The 25,084-nt window shown below is 44.1% G+C and overlaps 1 protein-coding gene across 2 annotated transcripts in view; it reads left to right on the top strand.

Moving 5' to 3' along the window:
- dock1 (dedicator of cytokinesis 1) overlaps positions 1-25,084 on the top strand; it is a 164,511-nt gene that overhangs the window by 41,755 nt on the left and 97,672 nt on the right. For both annotated transcript variants that reach the window (XR_008833447.1, XM_056429061.1), the window contains exons 19-26: positions 3,132-3,229; positions 5,684-5,773; positions 6,212-6,312; positions 6,418-6,546; positions 9,322-9,430; positions 11,911-11,981; positions 15,524-15,630; positions 24,389-24,516. Coding sequence is in view for 1 of the 2 variants with exons in the window: in XM_056429061.1 (XP_056285036.1) it covers positions 3,132-3,229; positions 5,684-5,773; positions 6,212-6,312; positions 6,418-6,546; positions 9,322-9,430; positions 11,911-11,981; positions 15,524-15,630; positions 24,389-24,516 (833 nt within the window). In the remaining variant the exon portion in view is untranslated. The remainder of the gene's footprint in view (positions 1-3,131; positions 3,230-5,683; positions 5,774-6,211; positions 6,313-6,417; positions 6,547-9,321; positions 9,431-11,910; positions 11,982-15,523; positions 15,631-24,388; positions 24,517-25,084) is intronic.

Below are 25,084 nucleotides of genomic sequence, written 5' to 3' on the forward strand. Positions count from 1 at the left end.
AATCTGCTCGCCACAGCAGATGTTTACAACAGTGTTCTAGAGACGTTGGGCCCACCTGGAGGTTTATTTCGGAGCTTTGTGAGTGTGTGTGTGTGTGTGTGTCAGCTTGTGTTTCTTGCTCCCTTCTACTTGTAGCAACCCGTGAGCTGCTTTTCCATAGATCGGAGCAATTAACTGGAATGCATCCTCTTGTAATATTGAGATACCTACGCGGTGGTTGATCTCGATGCGCCGCGGATATTCTGGCTTTTCACCCGACTCGCTCTGAACCAGAGGAACAGCTGTCTGCGTATTCATCTTCTGAATTAAAAGATTGTGTTTCTACCCGCCACATACTAATGCGGAGTCCTCGTGTGACCTGGGAGAACAAGATTGTTTACATTGTTGCATTCCTATATGTGATCCAGATAACATGCACAGCAAATGCTTCTGAAGCCACAGAACCCAGAACAGGCCTGGTTAGACCTGTCGTTGCTGCGTACGTCATATTGTGTGAAAGAAGGAGACCGTGTGCGCAGCTACAGTTCCCTTTGAGGGCTATTATGTTTGGTTTGTGGTATACGTCATTTAAATACAGTCGTGTGTCTGTGTGTGTGTGTGTGTGTGTGTGTGTCCTCCTACGGGGCTCATTTGGTGGCGATGTCAGCAGCCTGAGTTTCAGAAGCAGAACTCGCCCACTCCGATTACAGTCGATAGGGAAGTCACGTCGGTGGCTCAGACCCTCGTCTCACCTGCAGACGTAGAGGATTTAACATAAAGGAGAAGACATTCATCACCCTTTCCTCTCCCTATTGTCCACTTCACATTTCATTTTCCCGGTGGGAGAGCGACTGGCAGCAGCGCGTGTCCTGGTGAGAAGAGTCCGTCCTGCAGAGCGAGCCTCTGCTGATGATTTGCTCGGCACCCGTAGGTGCTTGGGGATCAAGACGCCTCGTCGCCACTGCACACTGAGTTTGTTTAAACGGATGTGTGTGTGTGTGTGTGTGTGTGCGAGACACACATGTCTCCCACGGGGTGTCATCCCACGCCAAAGCTTGAGGAAAAGGTTTTCTTTTAATAAATCGATGCAGGGCCAATGTGTCTCTGACTGTCTGCTTTATTGAAGTCAAGAGGTTCTTTTCGAGCTCCCACCTTCAGTTTGCTCTCTGCTCTTCATCAGCCGGTTGACCAACACTTCGCTCTGCGCTGGCGGAAGTAGCTGACGTTACCGTGGCTTTGATTTGTGATAACGATGTCACACAAAACGCGTTGCTGTGAGGATTTTTTAAACGCTGTTTAGAGGAGACTAGAATAGAGGAGACTTTGCTATTAATTCTTATTTTATATTTGGATATTTGGAATAAAATGTTTGTTGATGTAACTTTGACTGTATTGCTTGCAACAAGCTTGGCGCTAGCTTGTCTATAAACTATCTTGTAGTTTATAGACACTTCTAAACCAACAAATCCGTATTCTAATATCCTAATTCCTAATTAAATGTTGGGGTGTTGACCGGACAATAACAAACGGACTGACGTTGTAGAGGCTTGTCCATTGCAGTGCCCAAAGTACAGTTAGTTTGACAGCCCCGTCTACCTCCTGAGGCACTGGGGGGGAGGGTGGGGGGGGGGGGCATCACTTTGAATGCCCCTTGCAACAGACTGCTTGCTTGATACACATGGCACCCCGTCCCTGATCCCCACACCTGAGATGAAACGCTCCTTTTTAATTAAACTCGATTAATGCGTGCGATGTCCCAGCGCTGGGAGCTCTTGTGAAGTGGCTGCCGGCTCGTCCCTGGGTGTTTGCAGTGTGCTCCGCTAAACGGATGCTGGAGGAGAGTCGGGGCTCTTATGGCAGCAGAGATGGGAGTGGGCGGAGCCTGCTGAAAAGGCAAATTAGCATCCCGTCCCTACCTTAGCCAGAAGGAGACAAATGTTGAATTAATAGATTTAAGTGAAAAAGAGGGAGACGTACTAGTTATACTGCCTAAAGCTGCTCTTGCATCAGTGTTTAAAAACCCTGTAAACTCAAATACAAGCCTATAACCAAATACAAGGCTATAACTATTAATGTAAAAGCTATTAAGACTTAGTGGTTCTGTTTGTGCGTTTTTAAAAATGAGCATAAATACTCTTGTCAGGGAAGTTGTATCGCAAACAAACTGTTGAATGGGAAGCCTTTTGCATTTCATCAATTGTCCAGTGACAATGTAACCTATTCCCTCTGAATTGATTATTCAGCCGCTCTCCTCCTGCCACCTTTGACGCTTTTTATTTTCGACTGGCTACAAAGACAACCATTCTCAGGCAAGATATTGTTTGTTGCACAATGCGAACCACATATCCCACACACTGTCCCATGAGCTACAGGCGGCGTGGCCTCTAACTGCTGTGCCCCAGGGATGATTTATTCTCATTTCATTCTCTCTGAGCGTCTCAACCTGTCGTTTTCGAACGTAGAACTCCATGGGGAGGGGGATCCCCGGTTATTTGAGATGGGGTCTCGGGACTGAACGCTGATAGGTTGTCAGGTTTGCAGTTGACGGGCGAACATCACCTTCTCGCCACGTTTGATTGGCTATCCTGGAGCCAATCGGGCATGGCGAGCAGACGGAGGGAGACGCTGCTGTTCTACGCCGGCTAATAAATCATTATGAATCTGCGACATGGCGTTTTGTCTTTTCCTCCCACATGTGCACTGGACTATAGCTGCGGCGATTGGTCATAATCAATTATGAATCCAGTGTCTTTTAACTTTAGAAAAGATCTGACTGGGTTTCACGAGCCGGCGCTTACTAACCCTTAACAAATGGACATTTTGAGGCTCCCAATTTGATAAACTGCCAAAGGGGGCCTGAAGGAGCGCTCCCCTGAGGGATTAATCGCATCATGACTCTTCCTCTCGTGACTAAATTAATTTTCCATGATTAAAGTAAGAGATCTAATAGAATGACTTGCGCCACGTTTAGGAAATTCACTAACTGACTTGAAACAAATGGCCCCTCATTAAATTCAACTGTTCAACCGTAATTGTCATTTCTCGCTGCCTCTCGATCCCTCTTCACGCCGCGTTATCGTTGCCGCGATGAACATCACGCTCCGCTTTGTGCTAATGGATTTTCTTTGTTTGCGTGTTTGTGTTTGTTTCAGTGGACTTGCTGGGCCTGCTGAAGTGGCGCTCCAACACCAGCCTGCTGCAGCAGAACCTCCGTCAGCTGATGAAGGTGGAAGGCGGCGAGGTCGTCAAGGTCAGAGGGCGGAAGGCATTCCTGTCGTCTTTTTGTTTTAACGACGAGTCGCAAAACTTCCGAAGTCTTAACTCGGCATCTTTATTTCAAAACTGTCGTATCCTTGAAAGTGTACCTCCTCTATCCAGATTGACAAATCAAATACAACATGTATAGCTCAGCAGCTGGCCACAGAAACACGGCAGTCCCCATCCTCGGTGCTCCTGAAGGTTGCAGCTTCTTGGCAGCACTTTCACAGAGGATTTTGCTTCCTGTCGGAGGGAGCGGGTTGCTAAGGAAGGAACCACACACCGTGTAGTGAAGGGCAGGAGATGACCTGCTGTCAGAAGTATATGCCGGCCCTTTAAGTGCTCAGCGTGGGCAGGCGAATAAATCAGCCTCTAGATAAAGTTTAGCTCGGGCTGGCAGACTGCGGTGTATCTGAGGAAGTCCTTCACCCAGACAGCTTTGATCAGACCAGACAGAGGCGTCAACCACAGCTGGACCAGTTCATTAAACCACTATTATGTGGCTATTATTACCGGCACATCAGCACTAACGCTCTCCAAAGTTCTCCGTAGCTGCAATTATGTAACACACACTCGACATGACATTTAAGAGACGATTCATCATCAGGGTATCCACATTGCAATGAGCATATACTGTTTATTCGATACATAAAGATAAGATTAGATCACAGATAAAAAGGATGACAAGTTGTGTTTTTATCATAATATATATATATTAGGGCTGTCAATCGATTAAAAAAAATTAACTAATTAATCGCACATTTTTAAATTCATTAATCGCGATTAAAAGGTTTTTTTCCTTCTTTTTAAAGACAACATTTCACACAGCTGTTTTCAAAGAGGCTCCTATCTATAAAGTGCCAGCGAGGTATTTAATATCGTGGATGATAAATTGTTTCTTCAGTGAAACATCCAGATTAGTAAAAAAAAAAGAAGTATATTGAGACCCCATTGGTCCTGTCATCTTTAACACCGAACAACAGCAGAACCAGTGGCCTTGGTAACTGACTGACATTCAAATATGTCACGTTAACCCTCTGGAGGCTGGACTCATTTTCTCCATTTTACAAAAAAATGTAAATTCACCGTTTAAAGTCTTTTGCATGTGACACACCCCCACGTCTTATACATCAAACATTCCAGAACAATCTCAGCTCTGAAATAAGGCTCATTGTCCTCGCGCCGTGTCCTCTGGTTCTCTGACTGACAGGCTGCTAATGAGCCTTACCTGTGAGGTGGGAGGTCCTTTGTGATTTACTGAGTGATCATTGGTTGTTTTTTTCGCAAAATGTTGACAGACAAACGGATTGACCAATCACGTTGAAGGTTTCGTGTGACGAGTTCTTTCCGCGCCGCGTCCCCCGACACGTCGCCCCTCTGTTCCTCTGTGTATCGGAGGGGGAGACGGGAGGAAGGAGGAGCAGGAGGAAACCCGACTGATTCATCCACGAGTTTAAACTGATTTCTGCTTCTTATTTTCACGGAGAAATAATTGTTTTAAAAACGGAAACAGTGTTAAACCGTACTGCCGCGGTTTGACACTCAGAGGAGTGAAAAAACTTCAACGAACACCGGAAGTAAACAAAGTTGCGTTAATTGCGTTAAAATATTTTAGTGCGTTAACGCGACCAAATTAATCGCATAGATTAACGCGTTAACGCTGACAGCCCTAATATATATATATATATATATTTTTATCACCCTGATGGCCTTCGTGATATTACATCATGCATGTTTGGTGCTCGCTGATGAATCTCATCCATACCCAGGTGACGGAGCCTTTTCTTTATACTGTGAATGCTCTGTTTCTTACATTCTTGCATCTGTTTTCACACTGCCTCAAAATTGTCTGTGTAGATGGAGCACGTTTCCCGAGAGAAGGAGAGTGTGTGTGTGTGTGTAGTTGGTAGTGCCGAGTGTGTGTGTGTGTTGTTGGGTAAAGACGGGGAAAAGATAACTGTCTTCGTAGAACTATATTGTCTCATCTTAACGAATGTAGAGGGCAGCTCGTGGCCCCATCAGAGCAGGAGTTCACCCGCTTTACAGTTGTAGTTGGGTTTGTTTGCCTTCATGATATTTCGGATTAGGATTTGAGAATAACTCAAGGATTTTTTTTGTACCGTCTTTTTTAAAAGTAGATTAAAAAATAGCTCTAATTTGTTAAGATTTTGTTTCACAAAACAATTTATTGCAATGAACATCTGTTTTACCTATGGGATTTAGCATATTTCTTGCTATGTACAGCGCATCAGCATTTTAACTGAATGGTGGTTTGACTGTTCTCATGTATTTCCGTGTCTCTTACTCTGTTATTAGGGTTCTTATGTTTAGGTCCTTCATGGACCTCGGGTCATTCATCAGGCGATTTTCAACTCGTCTCTTTTTGATCTGCGACATCCGTGTCTTATTGCGGCGCCTGACATGCTTTGTTCCTGTGTCATTCCAGTTCCTGCAAGACACTCTGGATGCCCTCTTCAACATCATGATGGAGAACTCTGACAGTGACACTTTTGATACTCTGGTGTTCGATGCCTTGGTAAGCGAAAGCAGCTGACAGAACTCGGAGCAGTGGGAATAAACACTGACGCCTTCGCAGCTCTGATGCAGATATAATATGTTGTCAAAACTTTGGTATGCTTAACGCCTCTCTTGACTGGCACCGTTGCTGTGTGTTGGCTCGTTCTGATTTACCAGCAAACTTGTTTGTATGCAACTGTCTGTTTCCCGTGCTCAGCTGTAGCTCTAAACCACAAGGAATCCAAATCCACATCTCAAAAGAACAGCTTTGTCTGTCTGAGAGGTAGAGAGTCTGTACCTGCAGGCTCACGAAATGGGAGAACATGTATTTCTGCTCGAATAAAATCGTGTTTAATTTCCCCATCGCTGCCTATCGAGTAAAGCGGGCAGTTTCTCTGCTCTCCGCTGTGAGCGGTGCGGTTGACATTCTAATGGCTACGTCTCTGTTCCCCGACAGGTGTTCATAATTGGGCTCATAGCCGACAGGAAGTTCCAACACTTCAACCCTGTCCTGGAGACGTACATCCGGAAGCATTTCAGTGCCACGCTGGCATACACGTGAGCTATTCACCCTCCGGCTAACGCGCCGCAGCCGTTTACAGTCGTACGTTCCATCCGCGCTGGGATCGGCAGATTTAACGCTCTGTTTTCTGCTGTTTGAAGGAAGTTGACCAAAGTCCTGAAGAACTACGTGGAAAGTGCTGAGAAGCTGACGGAGCAGCTCCTGAAGGCCATGAAGGCGCTGGAGTACATCTTCAAGTTTATCGTCCGCTCCAGAGTCCTCTTCAATCAGTACGTCCCGATGCTCTCGTTCTATATACACCCTGTGTGTGCGTGTGTGTGTGTGTGTGTGTGTGTGTGTGTGTGTGTATGCAAACATGTATTCAGACACTAATGTTTTGGTTATCTTCATAATTATCAACTTTATTTATACAAAATTGCTTTACAATAAAGACGGAACACTTTTAAAACCCAAATGGAATAAAATTAACTAAAAGTCCAAAATAAAAATGCAGAAAAGCAATTATAAAAAACAAAAGAATAAGAAACTATGAATTGAAAGAAGAGATGAGGTTTGCAGCTCTGATCTCCTTGGACGGCTTGTTCCAGAGTCTAGAGTTTTTTGTTGTTGTTGCCAGAAAGCACAAATGCATTAATGTTATTGCCAAGTGATGAAGATGTCGGTAATTTCCAGATGTTTGGGGGGGGGGGGGGGGGGGGTCTCTAAATGAATAATTCTACAGATCACTTTTGGCTTATTGCTAAGTTTTAATTTTTATAATACTGGTCGTTATTTCAGTGTTATTTCATAATATAACATTTGTATTGTGTGCAGCATTTATTGTGCTCTCCACGGTGCATACCTGGGAGTCCACATCACCGAGGATCTGACATGGTCAACAAACACAGACACTCTGGTGAGAAAGGCAAGGCAGCGCCTCTACCACCTCAGGCAGCTGAGGAAATTTAAAGTTTCCCAGAGGATCCTTCAGTCCTTCTACTCTGGAGCTGTAGAGAGCGTCCTGACAGGAAGCATCACAGCCTGGTTTGGCAACTGCTCCGCTCAGGACAGGAAGGCTCTGCAGAGAGTAGTGCGCGCGGGGCACTATTGAAACCCACACCCCACCCTGCAGGACTTGTACACCAGGAGGTGCAGAACCAGAGCCGGCAGGATCATGAAGGATCCTCACCACCCCAACAACAGACTGTTTCAGCTGCTGCGGTCAGGCAGGCGCCTCCGTAGTCACGCTGCAAGAACAGAGAGACTGAGACGGAGTTTCTTTCCTCAGGCCATCAGGACTGTGAACTCCGACCTCACCAGGACCCCCACATAGACCCACACAACTGCCCCTCTTAGGCACACACACACACACACACACACACACACACACACACACACACACACACACACACACACACACACACTTACTGTAAATATTGTGTTGTTTTTTATTGTAAATAGTGTGTACTTGTTGCCCTTGCACATTCCTGCTGAGCATTGCCACTTTCATTTCACTGCACACCCTGTGTGTGTATGTGACAAATAAAACATCTTGAATCTTGAATCTTGAATGATGATGCAACAGGTAAAAGTGAACAGTTGTAAGGGCGAGGCAGCGATTCCTATTGGATGCGTTTATAATCTTCGATGGAGATGTTAAGTGGATGATAACGTTGTGGAGCCACTGAATGAGGCTGAGGGGCTGATGTATGATCTGCTCTAATTGAGTGGGCAGAGTTTGATTGGTTTTCTCCCTGATGTCTGGAGGAAGCCTGGTCCTTTGCCTCATAAGACTCCAGCATCTTGTCGGGCTGTCCATGTTCACAGCGCGTGGCAACCGACAGCAACCGACGGCCAGGACCTCCTGTCCGCGTTTTGTCGTCGCAGCGCCTCCGGTGGGTTGCCCGTAGCGTCTGTCGGGTCATTGTTATCGAGTGAGAAGCTCTTCCTCAGTCCAGAGCTGTGCTTGTTGAGGCCTGTCGTGCAACTCTGACAAGACGCTGCCGAGGCGTCGCCGCCGCCGCGCGTTTGGCTTTTCATCGCTGGCCCCGTTGAACACTTCTATGAAATGCCAGAGGAGATACTCTAATCGCACACTCCCCCCCACACCGCAGCTAGTGAGTGGAGTGGCTGTCAGGAGCTCAACTCTGCTCCTCGGTGCAGCAGGTGAGAGGCAGCTTTAAGTAATTGTTGTTGTGGGAGCCCAAGACGGATGCCTCTAATCCTGTGATTTCTGTAAGCCCTCAACAGTGACTATCGTGGGCCGTGTAATACCTGCAACCCCACGAGGGCTTGTGGCTACACAAAACCCACCTCTCTGGAAGCAAGCCAGGGAAATGTGGTGCGGTGGAGCAATCCAAAGACTTCACACCTCTTTGACCTGGCTCCCTCTTCTTCAGTGTGTGTGTTTATGTTTGTGTGTGTTGAAAACCATTTCAATTTCTCTCTCAAAGTTTTTAATGTATTCAATTTGAGTGGTTGATGCAGTAAATTACCTCGCAATGGCTCACTTACAGTTTCTACACGGTTTGGGGAGATTTATGGGCTCTGCCGATAAAACCTGCAGATAAAATGCATTTGGTGGGGATTATGCTGGAGGCCCTGCTTTGTGTCCCCATGAACTGCCCTCCAGCAATTGTTCTGTGATCGTTGGCGTTGGCTCCACATAACCAAACGTTTTGCTCCACATGTCGAGAAAGTAACGCCACGGAAAAAGCTCATATTTCTGTTCCTCGATTCGTATTCAAGGAGAGTCATTAGCATAGGAGGTCATTAACTTTTCCAAATGTCTCTTCCCACATGACAGCAGGCAGGTGCTTCAGGGTCTTGTCATGTTGTTTTCAATGCTAATCTGGCCAGAAGAAAGAGTCATGTATATGGCTCTGATCCAATAATATTAGCATTGATAACACGCGGGCCATTCTGCTGGCTGCTTTTTAATGATTTAACAGCGAAGCGTGAACTTCTCGTTTCCACTGCAGAGGGGGCTGTTTACACCGGGATGAAACGGAACAACAGCCTTGTGATCATCTGCCAGTGTAACTCTCTACGTCATCTCCTCCTAGGCTCTACGAGAACAAAGGAGAGGCCGACTTCATGGAGTCCTTGAGGAACCTGTTCACATCCTTCAATGACATGATGAACAGTAATTCAGAGAACACTGGCATGGTGAAGGTAGGCCCACTTTTACGTCACAACTCTTTGCCAAGAGGCAGCTGCTGCTGCTGCGCAGTGAATAATAATAATGATAATAAATCTGCTGTGATTTGCCTCGGATGGCATGCTCTGTAATTGGAGATGCATCTGTCTTGTTAGATATAAACTAATGCGGCAGCTTCTGAAACATTGATGCGAGGCTTCTGCTCCCTGATGATTCTGTATTTTCTGTTTTCTTCACCTTTTGTCACGTCTCTTTGTGCAGATTTTCCTCATCTTTACTCTCTTTTGCTCTCTGTGTGACAACGTTAGGCAAAGTATGTTAAAAAGCATCTTAAGTAGGTGCTTATAGGAATCGTTCACTATTTTGGGAAATCTGTCCCCAGCCTCCTCTGAAACTCATTTTTTTCATATTATGTCCTTGTCCGGGAAAGCTGTTTCGAGGCTTTATTCTAAACTAAGCCAACGGTCTACTTTATGTGGATTCGTACAGCATTTACCTGTCAGAAGACGTGAGAATGCTATCGATCTTCTCATCTTGTGTATTTCCCCAAAATATTCAGCCACACCTAAAAGATTAGGGCTCAGTCTGCAGCCTCGACACATTTTTAATGCATCTGCCTGAACAAAAACGAAAAGCTGATAAACTCGATGCGTTTTCGCGCGCCCCGAATCTTTCACACGTTTCTCGCATCCACACATTATATATGTTTGTTCTGTGTGTTTTTTTTCCCTCTCTTCTCTTTCTGTATGTTTGTTTGTCCTCTCTCTCCGTCTCACTCTGACCTTGACTGTCCTGTGGTCTGGGGCTCCTCTGGCCTTCTGCTCTTTAGCTGCTCCTTAAGGTATTTATCTCGCTTCTTTCCTCCTTGAGCCTTTCAGCTTGTTCTGGGGTTTCATTCTCCTTGACCCCAAAGTCCGTGACTCCAGATTTGAAACAAAAAGTGTTTTTGCAGGTGCACTCAAAACCTGCCACACACACCCCGCTACGCGTTTAGAGATAACATAATCACAGTGTACATTCATATTGGCACACCTACGGTAGATCCATGTGCGCAGTCAAGCATGGGAGAAGCTCAGGAGTCAATTAGGAGTCAGTTGCTGTGTAATTGGGTGATATATTAGCTTTACTGTCGGTAAATTAAAAACTGATCTTGAGGAACGGGCACGAAGGCGAGGAATGCTGGTTTCTTCCCAAGTCCGTCCTTGTGAAAGCACTGTGACAGGTGGAAGCTAATGAGCAGTCCCCTCATACCTCCAGTCTGAATCCTGATGAACATCTGGACACACACACACACACAGACTAATGCATGCTCCCGGTGAGTGTGAGGTGCTCACAGGAAGAGGAGCAGCAGACGGCTCCTCTGAGAATTGCTGTGACACTTCACACGACACATCGCTGCACAACAGGTGGGCGTTAAGTTGTGGCTGAGAACAAAGTATAAAGTTAAGCATAAAGTATAATCTGTTGAAGTGGCGTCTTCAAGGTGTAAACAGATGCCGGTGAGCAGAGTCGGGACCGTGAACTGAATCAAAGTTAAGCACCGTTTGAAATCCCAAACTCTTTCTGTCTGCGTGGAGGTGGAGGTGCTGATATGCACTAAAAATATCTCTTCAGACTAGAGTGCCTTTATTTTATTTTTCTGTCGTGACGTTATCCATGTTGACAAACGTACCTTTTAGATACGGCACCGTGTTCCTCTGCAGACATGATCAGATATGTTCTTCGGTCGATGTCACCGTTCCAACATCACCTCCGTCAGGAATCCCGCCCACCGTCGGCAACAAAGTATTTGCTCTCGCCCCCAACTTCCTCTGAACCTCGCTAATTACCTTTTCACAAGTGTTCAGAATAAACCGCGTTCGATAACAAACGGTTTTGTTGCGCGCTACGTCTGTAGAGCACGGATGTTGTATGAAACCCTGCGACCCTCGGCAGCCGGCCGTTGGAGAAGTTTCAGCTGGCTAATCATTCCTATCATTAGCGGACGCGTCTGTTGTCACGCACTTGATGTTTTTATTGAAGTATTGATGGGCAAATGTAGATCATATCTGGCTGTCTCTATCAAGGTATCATTAGAGATATTGGATATGAATCCCGGTTTATGTATTTCCCTGGGTGGTTTTGAGTCCACCATCCACTGCCCTTTTTAAGTAAGATGCAGTAGGATTGAGCTGATAACTCATAGCCGCTCGCGGTATTATACAAACACTTGGTGGAAATATTCCAGCATATTGCTCATCATGAGAAATATTATTCTTGCTCATCAATAAATCAATTGTTCTAGTTGATGGCGTCTGCAGGCAAAATGCGTACTACAGCATGCATGCTACTGAGAGGCACACTAAGGAGGACACAGGATCAGGCACATTCACACTAAAGTACATTATAAAATACTGTAGATCATAAGGGGTGGAGTAGCTGACAATATGTAGAAGAAAATCTAAACTAATTAATTTATACTGTTGAAATGTTCCTTCATATTTCTCTGGTTCAGGGTGCTGCCCTGAAGTACATTCCCACCATCGTCAACGACGTCAAGCTGGTCTTTGATCCAAAGGAACTCAGGTAATTTCATGTGATCCGTCGCATTCTCTAACGACACCTGCAGCACACAATCCTCATTTTAAAGGGAAGCGTGTTCGTTGGTATATTGCAGGGCTATTCAACTTCAGTAGCAAGTGGGCCGAATAAGAAAATCACGGGGGGTGTGAGGGCCGCACAGAATATTGATCAAATAATGGCTAAAAATGAAAAACAGTAATGTATATTTCCACAGGTAAACAGTCACACACGAAAATGCGTCGGTATTGTGTGGCAAAAGTGTTGCGAACAAGCATCACTATGGATCAATATATAAATTACTTGAGCTGAAACTAATATCTGGTGACTGCATGTCTTTGAGTGCAGACTCCTTTTGCGTGAAAGAGATCGAAACCAGGTCGGGCGATCTTTTTATTTTTATTTTTTCTAAAATGTATTTCTTCATCCGTGGCTGTGATGCGCTGCTCACTTATACAATCGTAATCGCCGAAATGTATATGAACGGTGGCTTGAAGATCTCCAGCAATATGTTTGTGAATGTGTGACGAATCTGGTGAGCGAGACAGAGCCCCGCTGCAGATGTGAAGAGAACACAACGCACGCGCAGGGAAACCAGTAGGTTTGAAAACCACTAGGGGTGTAACACCGGCAACCAACACGGGTGCGAAACATAAAGATGTAACCTACAGGTTTGGTTGAGGCAACAGTGAAACTCAATGGCTCTGGGTTAGATGTCTCAATGTATAAAAGAGGCGTGTCCGTCAGTTTTATTTTTTCTTACCAAGCTATACTGATTTGCAGGCAGTCTTGCGGGCCGTAGTTAAACTCAAACGGGCCGCATCCGGCCCGCGGGCCGCTAGTTGAATAGGCCTGGTATATTGGTATATATTTATGTGAATTAAAATCTTTCCGTGTGTTTCTCAAACTGACTTTCTTTATGTTGCACATAAAACGATAAATTACTAAAATGTTGTTTTCCTAGAGAACAGAAGGACAAATCTTTATTGCGTGTGTTTCTTGAACCGCCCCGTGAATTAAAATTTAATTTCGTGCTGAATCCCGAACAAGCTCACGGGGGGTTTTACCGCTACAAAGACTTAGAAGCACCGTTTATTTTCTCTCTTTATTTAACAAGCCAGCCTCCTATAGCTGGACCGCATGGGCAGCGATCACAATGCTCAGGTTGCCTTGGAAACCCACCTACGGCTCCAAGACGTGTGCCCATTTCAGTAGACGCCATCTCCCGTGAGCGTCACCTGCTGCAGCTTATTCCTGGTCTTGGCAATAAACGGCTTCTGTAGTAGCACAACTATGGTATTCAAAGTAACGGAAAAAAACTGGGAGAAAAAACTCAATAATCTGTCATCATCATCTGACCCTTTTCTTACATTAATAAAATTTAATTGAATGTAAATTCCAAATGAACAAACTCAAAGTTTGATACATTTTTGTGTTCCAAAAATAAGAGGCCATTGCCTCATGGAGGTGTTCTCTTGATGTTCTCCCCCATTTGAACGCCTTTGATTCATTTCAGTTTATTCTGTCCATTCGGAGAGAGGGATCCTCGTCTGTTGCTCTTCTGAAGGTTTCTTCCCTTTTTTCCCATGAAAGGTTTTTTTTCTATTTCTTGGGAGTTTTTCCTGATCCGATATGAGGTCCTGGGACAGGGATGTCGTATGTGTACAGATTGTAAAGCCCTCTGAGGGACATGTGTAACTTGTGATAATAGGCTATACAAAATAAACTGAATTGAACAAAAAATTACAAATTTGCCTCAAAGGAGGAAAAAGCTTTTCTAATGTATTCTGCAGAAAACCTTCAACCGCAAATGAGTCTTTAATAACACATATTTGGTTTTGGTCAATTCTGTAATTGTAAATATTTAGTTAAGACGAATTAGTTCATATTTAGTTCCGATTGTCTCATGAGGAAGGACATATTTGGAAATCAGCAGATTGCTCTCCACCAGGCTGAGTCTGTCTGTGAAACTAAGCTAGTCTTTTCCTGTCACACCATCTGCTCATTTAAACAATATCATCAAAAGCTTTACATGTTAAATAAAAAAATAAAAAGGTCGCAAACAATAGGAGAACTGTTTACTTTCATGAAATGAAACAAAGTACAATTTTGCTCAGCCAAGGCCATCACTTGGTTGTTTATACCATCATCTAGTCCCTAAATTTAGATGAAGATGCTGATTTTTCCACAATGCTTTTCCAGCGTTTTTACCATCTGACATCGTCTCTGTTTCTCAAGTCGTGCCACTGCATGTAGATATTTTCCCAGACCTTGAAATGTGCTTTTGCCTGTCCACTCAGCGAGGAGCCCCTCTGCTTTGCCCACCAGTTAATTAACTAAACATCCAGCACCTGGGCAGCGGCCATGCTTACAGCAGACTGGGCCACAGAGGAGGGCCGATCCCGGCCCCTGGCCTCGGCTCCACTGCACCGCCGTCACGGTGATCTCTTGTCACTGTGGCTGTGATGGCGGCGGAAGATAGTCTTCCAAGCCCGTCCATTCTGTCAACGAAGAAACCAACCTCCATTCAGCTTCCACAGAGTGGACGTCCGTATGTCCTTCTCCCTCTTAATTATGTCTTTCATAATGAGGCACACACAAATGTGTACTGCGATTAGGAAATGTTGATTTTTGCTCCTGCGACTCTATCATTTGTCAACGATGTTATTGACGTTTAAAATGCAACGAAGACAGAGCAGACGGGCAGAATGAAGATGCACCTTATCAACCAAATGTCATTTTGATGCACAGACGTGTTAATTAGCAGGAATGACTCGAGGTGAGCGTTCACATGTGCGATTTTCTTTTGCTTCTGTGATGCGCTATAAATATGAGAGATCTGTACAGGAGCAGGGATGTAGAACCACGTGCACGTGGAAACAGGCCTGGATTCATTGTTTTCAGGAGAAACATATTTCAATTGCACTTTCACATGTGTGAAATAATCAGGATGTCAGTATTGATTAAAAAAAACAATTGTGTATTCTTACCGGGTTTGAACAAGTGCAATGCTGCATGCGCTGCCATCTTTTCTGTAGTTTTGAGGCCACTAAGGAGAAGCCGTGGGGGCGTTTCATCCCCGACCAGAACCTTTTCTTTCCTCTTTTAGCCTCAGCTTGCCGGCATAACGAGCACCTAGCCTCTTCACTGAGGAGAGCATGTCAGCTTTATGTGACTTACCTCTCAGGCTCTGAACAGTTAAATGCCCATTGTGTGTCAACTAGGCAGTTGGGGGGGGGGGGGAGCACATATTCAGTTGAATACATATTGTTTCCAAGGCTGTATCAAACTAGAAATCATACAGCACAGCAACTTTTAAAAAAAGAAAAAAGAAAAGAGCCCCCTGACCTCTGGGTCAGTTACATCTCTATTGTCTCTATATGTATTGTCTATCCTTCAACATACGCCAGAATGTCTGAAAAGTGCTGGCATGGATGTATAGGGCCTTTTAATTGGGTTTTTGGGTGATTGCTCGTGATGGGGAGCAGTCTCTCGATGCCGGATCAGTCTGACCTTTTGTCTTCATTGTCCTCCTTCTGTCTCCACAGCAAGCTGTTCACCGAATTCATCCTCAAGGTTCCTCTTGGGCGCCTGGTGAAACAGAAGCTCGACTGTCTGATTGACATCGTCCACAGCGATCTCTTTACTCATCACGGTGAGAACACACGCACGCACACAAACACACACACACGCACACTCACACCAGATCTTCAGTGCATGCACCTTTACTCACAGAGCAGTAATGTAGGCAATCACAAACACCACCTGCCTCCTCTTGCCAGCTCTGTGTGAGCCCTGAGTAAAGACCATTGGGAAGGCTTGTTATCTTTGCTAAACTCAACAAGATGTGCCTGTTGCGTGAAGTCCGTATTTACATCTAGCTGGTCTTCAGGTCTCCGCCCCTCTCCTCTGTTTTACCGTTCAAAAAGAGATGTCCCGGAATAATTTTTTCCTTCCCAAAACCAACTCCGATAACTGAACTTAACCCTCCTGTCGCCTTAGGGTCATTTTGACCCGATTAAATATTTAACCCTCCTGTCGCCTTAGGGTCATTTTGACCCGATTCAATGTTTCACCCTCCTGTTACCTTTATATTTACTAACATATTTTACCCTTTGGGTTCAATTTGACGCCAGCAATTGAAACCTCCAGAAAATTATTAGAATTAATATTGTTTTCCAAGTTTAAGTGTGAGGCACTTTATGTTTGTTTGTTGACTACCGAAAGAACACCGACATTAAACATTGATTGGGGTCAAATTAATCCTAAGGCGACACGAGGGTGTAATATTGATTCGGGTCAAATTGACCCTAAGGCAACACAAGGGTTAAGGAAAACTAGTCCAATATTGTGTTGCATAGATACTTTTAGGCTTTACAGAAGGGTTTTCTCTCACTAATATTGGCATCAGAACAACCATACTAATTCATCCTTTTTCTTTTAAGTGTGTTTATCAGGTCATTATGCACTCCAACAAACACATGCATCATACACATTCACACTTCTATAGCCCACATGAGCACCATGCTATTCTGGCCATGTTGAAGTGATGCAAATAAGACGGTCGGCGATGTAGAGATGGTTAATGAGCGTCTCGCCCGGTCTCTGCTAGCCCGCGGCGTCCAGCAGACTGGGTCCTGCTGCAGGGACAGTTGAAGGCCAATCATTTTGCTCGAGGCGGCGGTCCTGATTTAAACACACACACACACACACAATGAAATGCAACATTTTCAACCCGATGCAATAGCAACAGTCCGCATGTGTCTCAGAGTGGTCGGCTAACGTAAAAGAAGCAACAATCATCCACGTGCGCGGCTGCTCTCCGTCTCCGTTATCGGCACATGTTCAGTTCATAAATTTAAAAAATTCTGACTCTGCATCTGGACCGCGTGCGATGGGACATTTGTCCTCGTGAATAATCTAGTTTGACGTTGAATATAACTGCGTGAATGTGTCCGCCTTTAAAAACTGATTGAGTTTAGTGAGAAACTATTGAAGGGAAATCATGATAATTTGTATTTGTAAAGCACTTTTTAAAGCTGGGAGCACAAAGTGTGTCACGCTCCAGGTCATTACTATTGATCTGTTGCTGGTGTAACTGGAAAGGCGAGCCTCCCCGATGCTCGTGAATGGCCTGTGCACTGCGATGCAGAGACGCTCCCGCCGCTCGCGCCTCACAGCGGCTTCACACGCCGGTGCTTTAGAACATCTGCAGTAGTCTATTAAGCGTCTGCATGTTTTTAAAGCGGTGATTGAGAAGGCTTAACTGCCAAGTAAAATTGTCCTTTCCACATCGGTATCAAGCGGAGCTCCACTTTGGAGATGTTTTATTACAGATAAACCGGGGCGATGAGCAAATGGGTCAGCCAGCCCGTTTTCTTAATGGTGATCTAATCAGCCGTGGTTGTTGGATGCATCCCGATCCCCAGGAGGGCCCTGAAAGGTTCCCTCGCCAGTCAATCCCTAAGTGCAATGAACAGGAACACTCGGAGCAAATGAACACCAGCAAAGATACTCAACTTCCTTAGCTCATCACACGCCCATCCATATGCATTGGATGCACTGTTGCTGTTTTCTCCCCCCCCCCCCCCCCCCGGCTGCACAGTGATTACCATATTAACTGTCTCTGGGTAAAAGCACACCCTAAATGAGTATTTCTCAGTCCCTGATGGTCTTCGACAATAAGACTCCAAGGGTTTCTTTCATGTACACGTTTGAAATTGAAATGCTCCGTGTCGAGTGTGATTGCTATGCTGACGCGACGCGGCAGACGAAAACTCAATGAACTCAGGAAAAAGAGGATTTTTTTTTTTGAGTGCGTCTTTTTTTCTTTTTCTGAATTTGCAGGCACAACGTTGTGTCACCTTCACTGTTTATGATGTAAAAAGGGAGAGAGCGGGACGGCCGCATAAATCACTCGCAAATGGGCTCATTGGAAGAGAACAAAGATGTCAGCTGCTCCCCCGGTCTGGGGTGCGCTCATGGCCGAGCTTGATAGCTCCACTCTGCTTGTCCCTCTCCCGCCCTGCTGGTGTGTGTGTGTGTGTGTGCACATGTGTACATTTCTCTGTCAGTGTGTGTGCCTGTTTGTATTTCGAGTTTAAAGGAGGCATGACTTGAAGGCGGTTCCTGTAAAGAAACAAACACGGTATTAAACTCGACACAATGTCGAGACGTCCTCGGATTGGAGATGTGCTTTTGTGTCCAACTCTGGGATATCAGGACGCACTCATACAGAGAAACGTAGTGTTTTAGGAGAACGGCTGTTCCACAGCACCGAAGATATGTCAGTGCAGACGTGGCTGTCACTTTGAATCGGGGCTAGCAAGCGCTTGAAAGCTAAACATCATAACTTCACAGACATTTACACATTTTTTTAGGGGGCAATTTTTTCCCCCACTGACTGAAATCCAGGGGTGTTTAAAAATAAATTGAGGGAACTTTTTGAAACTTGTGAAATAACTTTTAACCTTTGTTAAAAATGATAAATATATGTATTTAGGCTTACATTATATTGGCAATTGTCATACAAATTGCAATAATTAGACTATTAGGCAGTCTAGAGATTAAAAGTGGGTGTTTTCTTAGATTTTCTTTTAACCCTTGTGTTGCCTTCGGGTCAATTTGACCCGATTCAATGTTTCACCCTCCTGTCGCCTTCGGGTCAATATGACCCGATTCAATGTTTAACCCTCCTGTTACCTTTATATTTACTAACATATTTTACCCTTGAGGTCAATATGACCCCAGCTATTAAAATCTCCAGAAAATTAGTAGAATTAATATTGTTTTCCAAGTTTAAGTGTGAGGTACTTTATGTTTGTTTGTTGACTCCCGAAAGAACACCGACATTAAACATTGAATCGGGTCAAATTGACCCGAAGGCAACACAAGGGTTAAACTAAAAAAACAAACGGAAAACATAAATCAGACAACCATATTAAATGTTATTATTTATTTGTGGTTATTTATTATAAAACAACTATTATAATAACTTATTTCTTCTTTTTTTTGTTTTTAAACATTCTATTTATAGATTGTTTTTTGTCTACCTACCTAGTACAGGCAATCCAGAAAGGACAGATACAACAAGAACAAAAAGAAATCGCTATTAAATTATCAAAATGATGGGGGCATTTTCTGCCCCTCTGCTAGTGATATCAGGGGCAGCATTATATTTCTTAGGGGCATGTTTGCCCTTTGCCCTGGTGTATTTCCGACGCTGCATCAGAAGCAGATTTCTTATGATGTGTTTTTACGGTCGGAGTTGGACAAACGCGCTAAACTCTGTCGAAGCACGTTTGGGTGGAGTCACTGACCAGAGGCTCGGGTCATTGCTCATGAGGCTCGAGGGCGCGGCAGAGTGGACCGGTCCAATGCTTTGGTCCAAAGTGAAATATCTTGATAATCCTTTTATAGGGCAGGATAAGACCTATTGATCTATTGATTATCCTGGGAGCTTTCATCTAGTGTCTACAAACAGCAGGACAGTTCCACTGTGAGAAGTGGATTTCCACGTATTTACTAGTGGATAATTACGATAATTAAGACATTAGGATGCATATCCTTGATATTTGATGAGCAACACACTCCAGCCAGGTTGTCTTGCACAAGACATCCCAAAATGCAAAGGCGCAAGATCTCGCTCCCCAAAGAGGGAGCCCTCTTGGATTTAGCTCAACCCGTTCATCTTGTGCCACCCATTTGCCATTGTGTGTACATGTCTCACCACGTAACAGGTGTATTTCTGTTCCCCTGAGAGAACAATGTAATGATCCTCAGTGGGAATACTTTATGTATTTTGGTCACAGTTGCCTTAATCATTGCAGCAAAAAATGACGAAGAAGACTGGCGAGCAAGAAACGTTGGTAACTTTCATGCTCGCCAGAGGATAAACAACTTCTCCTTAGCGCCACCTACAGCTCAAACTTGACATGTTTCTCCCCACAAGTTTAAAGGATATATAAATTGCGATGCCTTGTGACTGCATTCTTGATTTTAATTTTTGTATTATAAACACTCACTATCACACAAAGTGAATGTGTCGTTTTTGGCATTGAAAAATTATAGTTTATCATTTAGACTCCATAAGTAGGAGCTTCCCTGTAATTATTTTTGAATAAGGATTATAAAAAGCCATTCGGTATGTGGGATTTCCGAGACTGCTACAAGGGAATAATTGTGTAATTGATGCGATAATCAATGCCTGAGTCATTAAAGTGCAATTTCAACTTCTACAGAATCCTTTATTTGTTAAATTTGCTAATGCCGTCCTGTGTTTGGGTTACACCAGTGGTACTGACAGAAAGGACGATGATGACACGAAGACTTTCACCTCAGTCGAAGAAGCTCTTCTGCTTTGTTTTGTGTCTTGTGGGATAAACACATTGGCATCCTCTCTTCATCTATCCCTATTGTGTCAAAGCCATACTGTTATATTTCCTTTAGAAGGGTCACAGAATATAAAACTCTCAATGGATTCATGTGTAATACCTCTTGTGCATAAAGAGGTCCCCATAGATTTGATTTGTTCATGCTGTTTATTATGCGTTACATTTTGCTGTCCATTATTCGGCCTTGAGCAGTATTGACTGTTGGCAAAGGTGTGTGTGTGTGTGCTTGTGTGCGCGCTCATGAGTAATAATCCAATCCAATCCAATCCAATTTATTTATATAGCGCATATTAAAAACAGAGGGTTTAACGAAGTGCTTCACAGTAAGCATAGCATAATAATAAAATATAATATTACAGTAGTAGATAAAAGGCATACAAACAAAATAGAGAGAAATCAATACAAAACATAGCTCAAACTGACTCAAAAGCGAGGGAAAAGAGGTGGGTCTTCAGGCGGGACTTAAAGGTTTGGAGGGTGGGCGACAATTTGACCTGGGGGGGCAGGTCGTACCAGAGCCTGAGGGCTACTGCTGAGAAGGCCCGGTCTCCTCTGGTAATTTTCTTAGTTTTAGGGACTACTAGGAGGAGCTGGTCAGCCGATCTCAGACCCCTTGAGGGGGTGTACACCTGTATGAGGTCAGAGATGTACTGAGGGGCCAGCCCATTAAGCGCTTTAAAAACAAACAATAAAATCTTAAAATGAACTCTAAAGTGGACAGGAAGCCAATGGAGGGAAGACAGGACTGGGGTGATGTGATCGTACTTGCGGGTTCCTGTAAGCAACCGAGCCGCAGCGTTTTGCACACGCTGCAGGCGGGCCAGCAAAGTCTTATTTAAGCCGGCATAAAGTGCATTACAGTAATCTAAACGCGTAGAAACAAATGCATGAATTACACGCTCAAAATCAGAAGCGGATAAAACCGGTTTAATTTTGGACAGCAGCCTCAGGTGATAAAAACTGGACTTAACCACAGAGTTTATCTGTTTATCTAATTTAAAAGCACTGTCGATTTTAACGCCCAGATTAGAGACCATGGGTTTTGCATACTGTTGCAGGGAACCCAGGTCAATGGAGGGGACATCGCCATTTGGTCCAAACACAATTACCTCCGTTTTACTCTCATTTATGTTTAAAAGTTTCGCCATCCAGGCCTTTATGTCATTGAGACAGTCAACCAGGGCGTCAGAGAGCAGGTGCGTTTCTTTAGGGTATGTATATTTGGGAGTCGTCCGCATAAAGGTGGTAGGAGACGCCATGTTTTCTAAAATGAGCCCAAGGGGAGAAGGTATAAGGAAAATAAAATGGGCCCTAAAATGGAACCTTGGGAACTCCACAGGATAGGGGGCAGAAGGCGATGCGAAGTCACCAAGCCTAACAGAGAAAGATCGCTGGGACAGGTAGGACCTGAACCACTCTAAGGCAGTGCCCCTGATACCCACACAGTGCTCTAGGCGAGAGATAAGGATGGAATGGTCAATCGTATCAAAAGCAGCTGTGAGGTCTAAGAGCATTAAGATAGCAGAGTCACCAGAGTCTGTAGTGACCAGGAGGTCATTGAACACTCTTAGAAGGGCAGACTCAGTACTGTGAAGCGCTTTAAAACCGGATTGAAACATATCGAAAATATTGTGTGCATGTATGAAAGACTGCAGCTGTAAGAGTACGACTTTCTCCAATATTTTTGAAATAAAAGGAAGTTTCGAGATGGGTCTGTAGTTAGAGAAGACAGAAGTGTCCAGATTTGTTTTTTTAACAGAGGTACCACAACCGCTTGTTTGAAATAAACTGGCACAGAACCGGACTCTAGGCTGCTATTTATAATAGTATGGACATTAGAACCAATAGTGTCCCATATCTCTTTGAAAAGTCGAGGAGGGACTGGGTCTGTGGGACAAGACGATGGCCTCAATTTAGCCACAATGTCACAGAGAGATGACAACGAAAGTTAGAAGTACTATGTTGTCCCGGTTGAGTGGCTCATTCAACACTATCTGTGAGGCCGAGCCCTTGAGAACCGCATCGGTATAAAGATCATTATTGAAGAACTCGTTCCCCTTCAATCATTTAAAGTTGTTTTGAATTGTATAAAAGTAATATCCAACAACCAAAAAAATAAACTTTAAAAAAACGACGGCAAAAAACTGGCAGGTCCCCAAACGGGCATTGTTCTAAAAGTAGTTATGGTTACAATAATGTGGACATTAGTCCCATTGCTCTTTAACTATATAATTCTTCCAGTTTCATCTCTTTTTATTTTTATGTAACAATTCCCCTTTTTTGTCCCGACATATTTTCGGAGGAGGAGTTTTAGGCTCTTCCTCACCCTCGTAGAGGGCACAGTTTATTAAAGTGCCTTGCTCCAGTTTTTTTGTCCCCAGTGAAACATAACGTCAGGTGACCGGGCCGATCCGGGTGAAGGGTTTCTATTGAATACATTTGCCCCTGGCTTATCGGGGTCTTTTCCCCATGCCGTCCTCAGGTTTTAGGCCATTGTTTTTTACCCAAGGACATGTCTCATACCACGTTGATGCTTTAAAGAACATTGTTGTAAGTTTAAGGAAGTATTCTATTGGGTTTATTCCTAGATGTTCTTACCACCCAACGCAGCGTTTCATTTGTAAACATCGACATTAATATCAACACTCTACCCTTGTGTTTGTTTCTTGCAGAGGGGTTATCAATCGATTTCCTCTCCATAAGTAAAAAAAGAAAAAAAAGTTCACTTAACCCCCTGATAATCTGCCTATTGTCATTGAATCAACCTAGCTCCAGTGTATGTGCCAAGGCTTTTAATATGACCCCACACACACATACACAAATGCCACTGAGATTGAAATCAGAAGTATTGATAACGCATATGATAATTTTGTGGCTGACCGCTGTAGGTCCGCCTCCCATGAGAACCCTCTGGCTCGTCTCTGCTGTCCTCCGTGTCCAACCGCCAATCAAACGCTCTTCCCTCTGCAATTGGAATTTCACTTTTTGACGTTGCGTTCTTTTCATTGGGTTTCATGTCGTGTTGAAATAGTTGTAATTTAAACTTTGACAATTCACATGAAAGGTGTTGTTCTCTGCTGTTTTCTACACACTATTTTAGCTGCAAAGGGGACACCATTTATTATTCTGTCAGCCAAACCTTGTTCTCTTCTTGGAAAATGTTTTTTATTTTCTAGTAGTTAGGTGCTGCAGAGAGATTTCAGAGGGATCAACAAGGCCCAAATAGCCTGATTTTTCACATGAATTAGGTTCATAAGGTGTTTTTTTTACTTTGCTTGTATTTCAATTGTGGCTTCTGATTGCTGTCACAATAACCAATTTTGCCATACCGATAAATTGTCTCAGAAATAATAGTGACTAACAAAATGATTATCATTTAAGACTATTTTAATTATTAATTTTACTGATTTAATTATATAATTGCATAATGATGCAAGCACACCCTTCCAAAGAGCAGTGTACTTTTAGTTTTCACAAATAGTCACACTAATTGGAATGAAAAGATAAATGAAACTGTAATAATTTAAAACCACAAAACAATAAATTATACTCTAAGAAAAATGTGCAAAGTTTCTGCAATAATCAAATGTGGAAGGGGAACCCTGTTTTTTCTGGAATCATGTTGGCAAAAACTTGTAATTGTGGCATAAATTGTGTATGAACAATGGGAAATATCGAGGTCGTTATTCGTACGATAAGACAATAAAGTAATTATTGTGGCGGGACTCATTAGCTGTGCTCTGAACATATTTCTGGCTGTGATGCCATTTATTCTGCCGTTCATGCTGTTGCACTAACTATTCCAAAGGAATTTAGGCGATTTTTGCCACATTCGGTTGAATTAATAAATTCAATCTGCCCAATCTAGGCCTCTGATCTGTGAGGAAGCCATTAACAAGCTGCGTGCGTCCTCACGGAGAGTGTGTCGGCAGCATATGCCGCACAGCCCTGTGTGATCCATCAGCTGCTCCATGTGTCGCGCGGGGCTGTAAATGTGTGTGTTTGCCGGCGTCCCTGCAGATTGCCGAGAGATTCTCCTGCCGCTGATGACGGACCAGCTGAAGTTCCACCTGGAGAAGCGCGAGGAGCCCAAGGCTTGCTGCCAGCTGCTCAGCGACATCCTGGAGGTGCTCTACAGGAGGGATGTGGTGAGGAACACCGCTTTCTAGTTTGTATCTATCTCCCGCTGGTGAATAGTAGCGCTATCGAGGGGTTCCCGAGCTCCTCCATACGGAAGAAGCACATTTCGACTGTGGCTGTTGGAGAATATCGATGTGCTAGTTGTGCATTTATTTTGTGACCTCTTGAGCATTGTACCACTGTTAAGGCATTAAGGATTACTATATTAATTGTTCTTCCAAATAATCAATTAATTGTTTTTCCAAATAATCAATTAATTGTTTATTGGCACAACATAACTTACCATTAGCAGCTTGTTATTGCTTGTTTTGCCTCGACCAGCAGTCCAACCCCCAGAACATGACATGTGCAATTACTTTCAACCGAGGCAAAGAAAGCATTTTGAAGCTGCTTCCCGAGTGTTTCCTCTTCCATGCCCAGATACCTGATGTCAGCCATCAGACCCGCTCAGATTCCCTGACCCCATTGATCACCACGGCCTGGCCTCCCACACACCACTCTCCTCTGGATAATCTCACACTCTCCCTCCCATTCAGCCTCCTCCTGTCTCTCATTGTGCTTCCTCCTCTCCCTGCC

The sequence above is a fragment of the Pseudoliparis swirei genome, chromosome 13 (genome assembly GCF_029220125.1).
Source record: "Pseudoliparis swirei isolate HS2019 ecotype Mariana Trench chromosome 13, NWPU_hadal_v1, whole genome shotgun sequence".
NCBI lineage: Eukaryota > Metazoa > Chordata > Actinopteri > Perciformes > Liparidae > Pseudoliparis > Pseudoliparis swirei.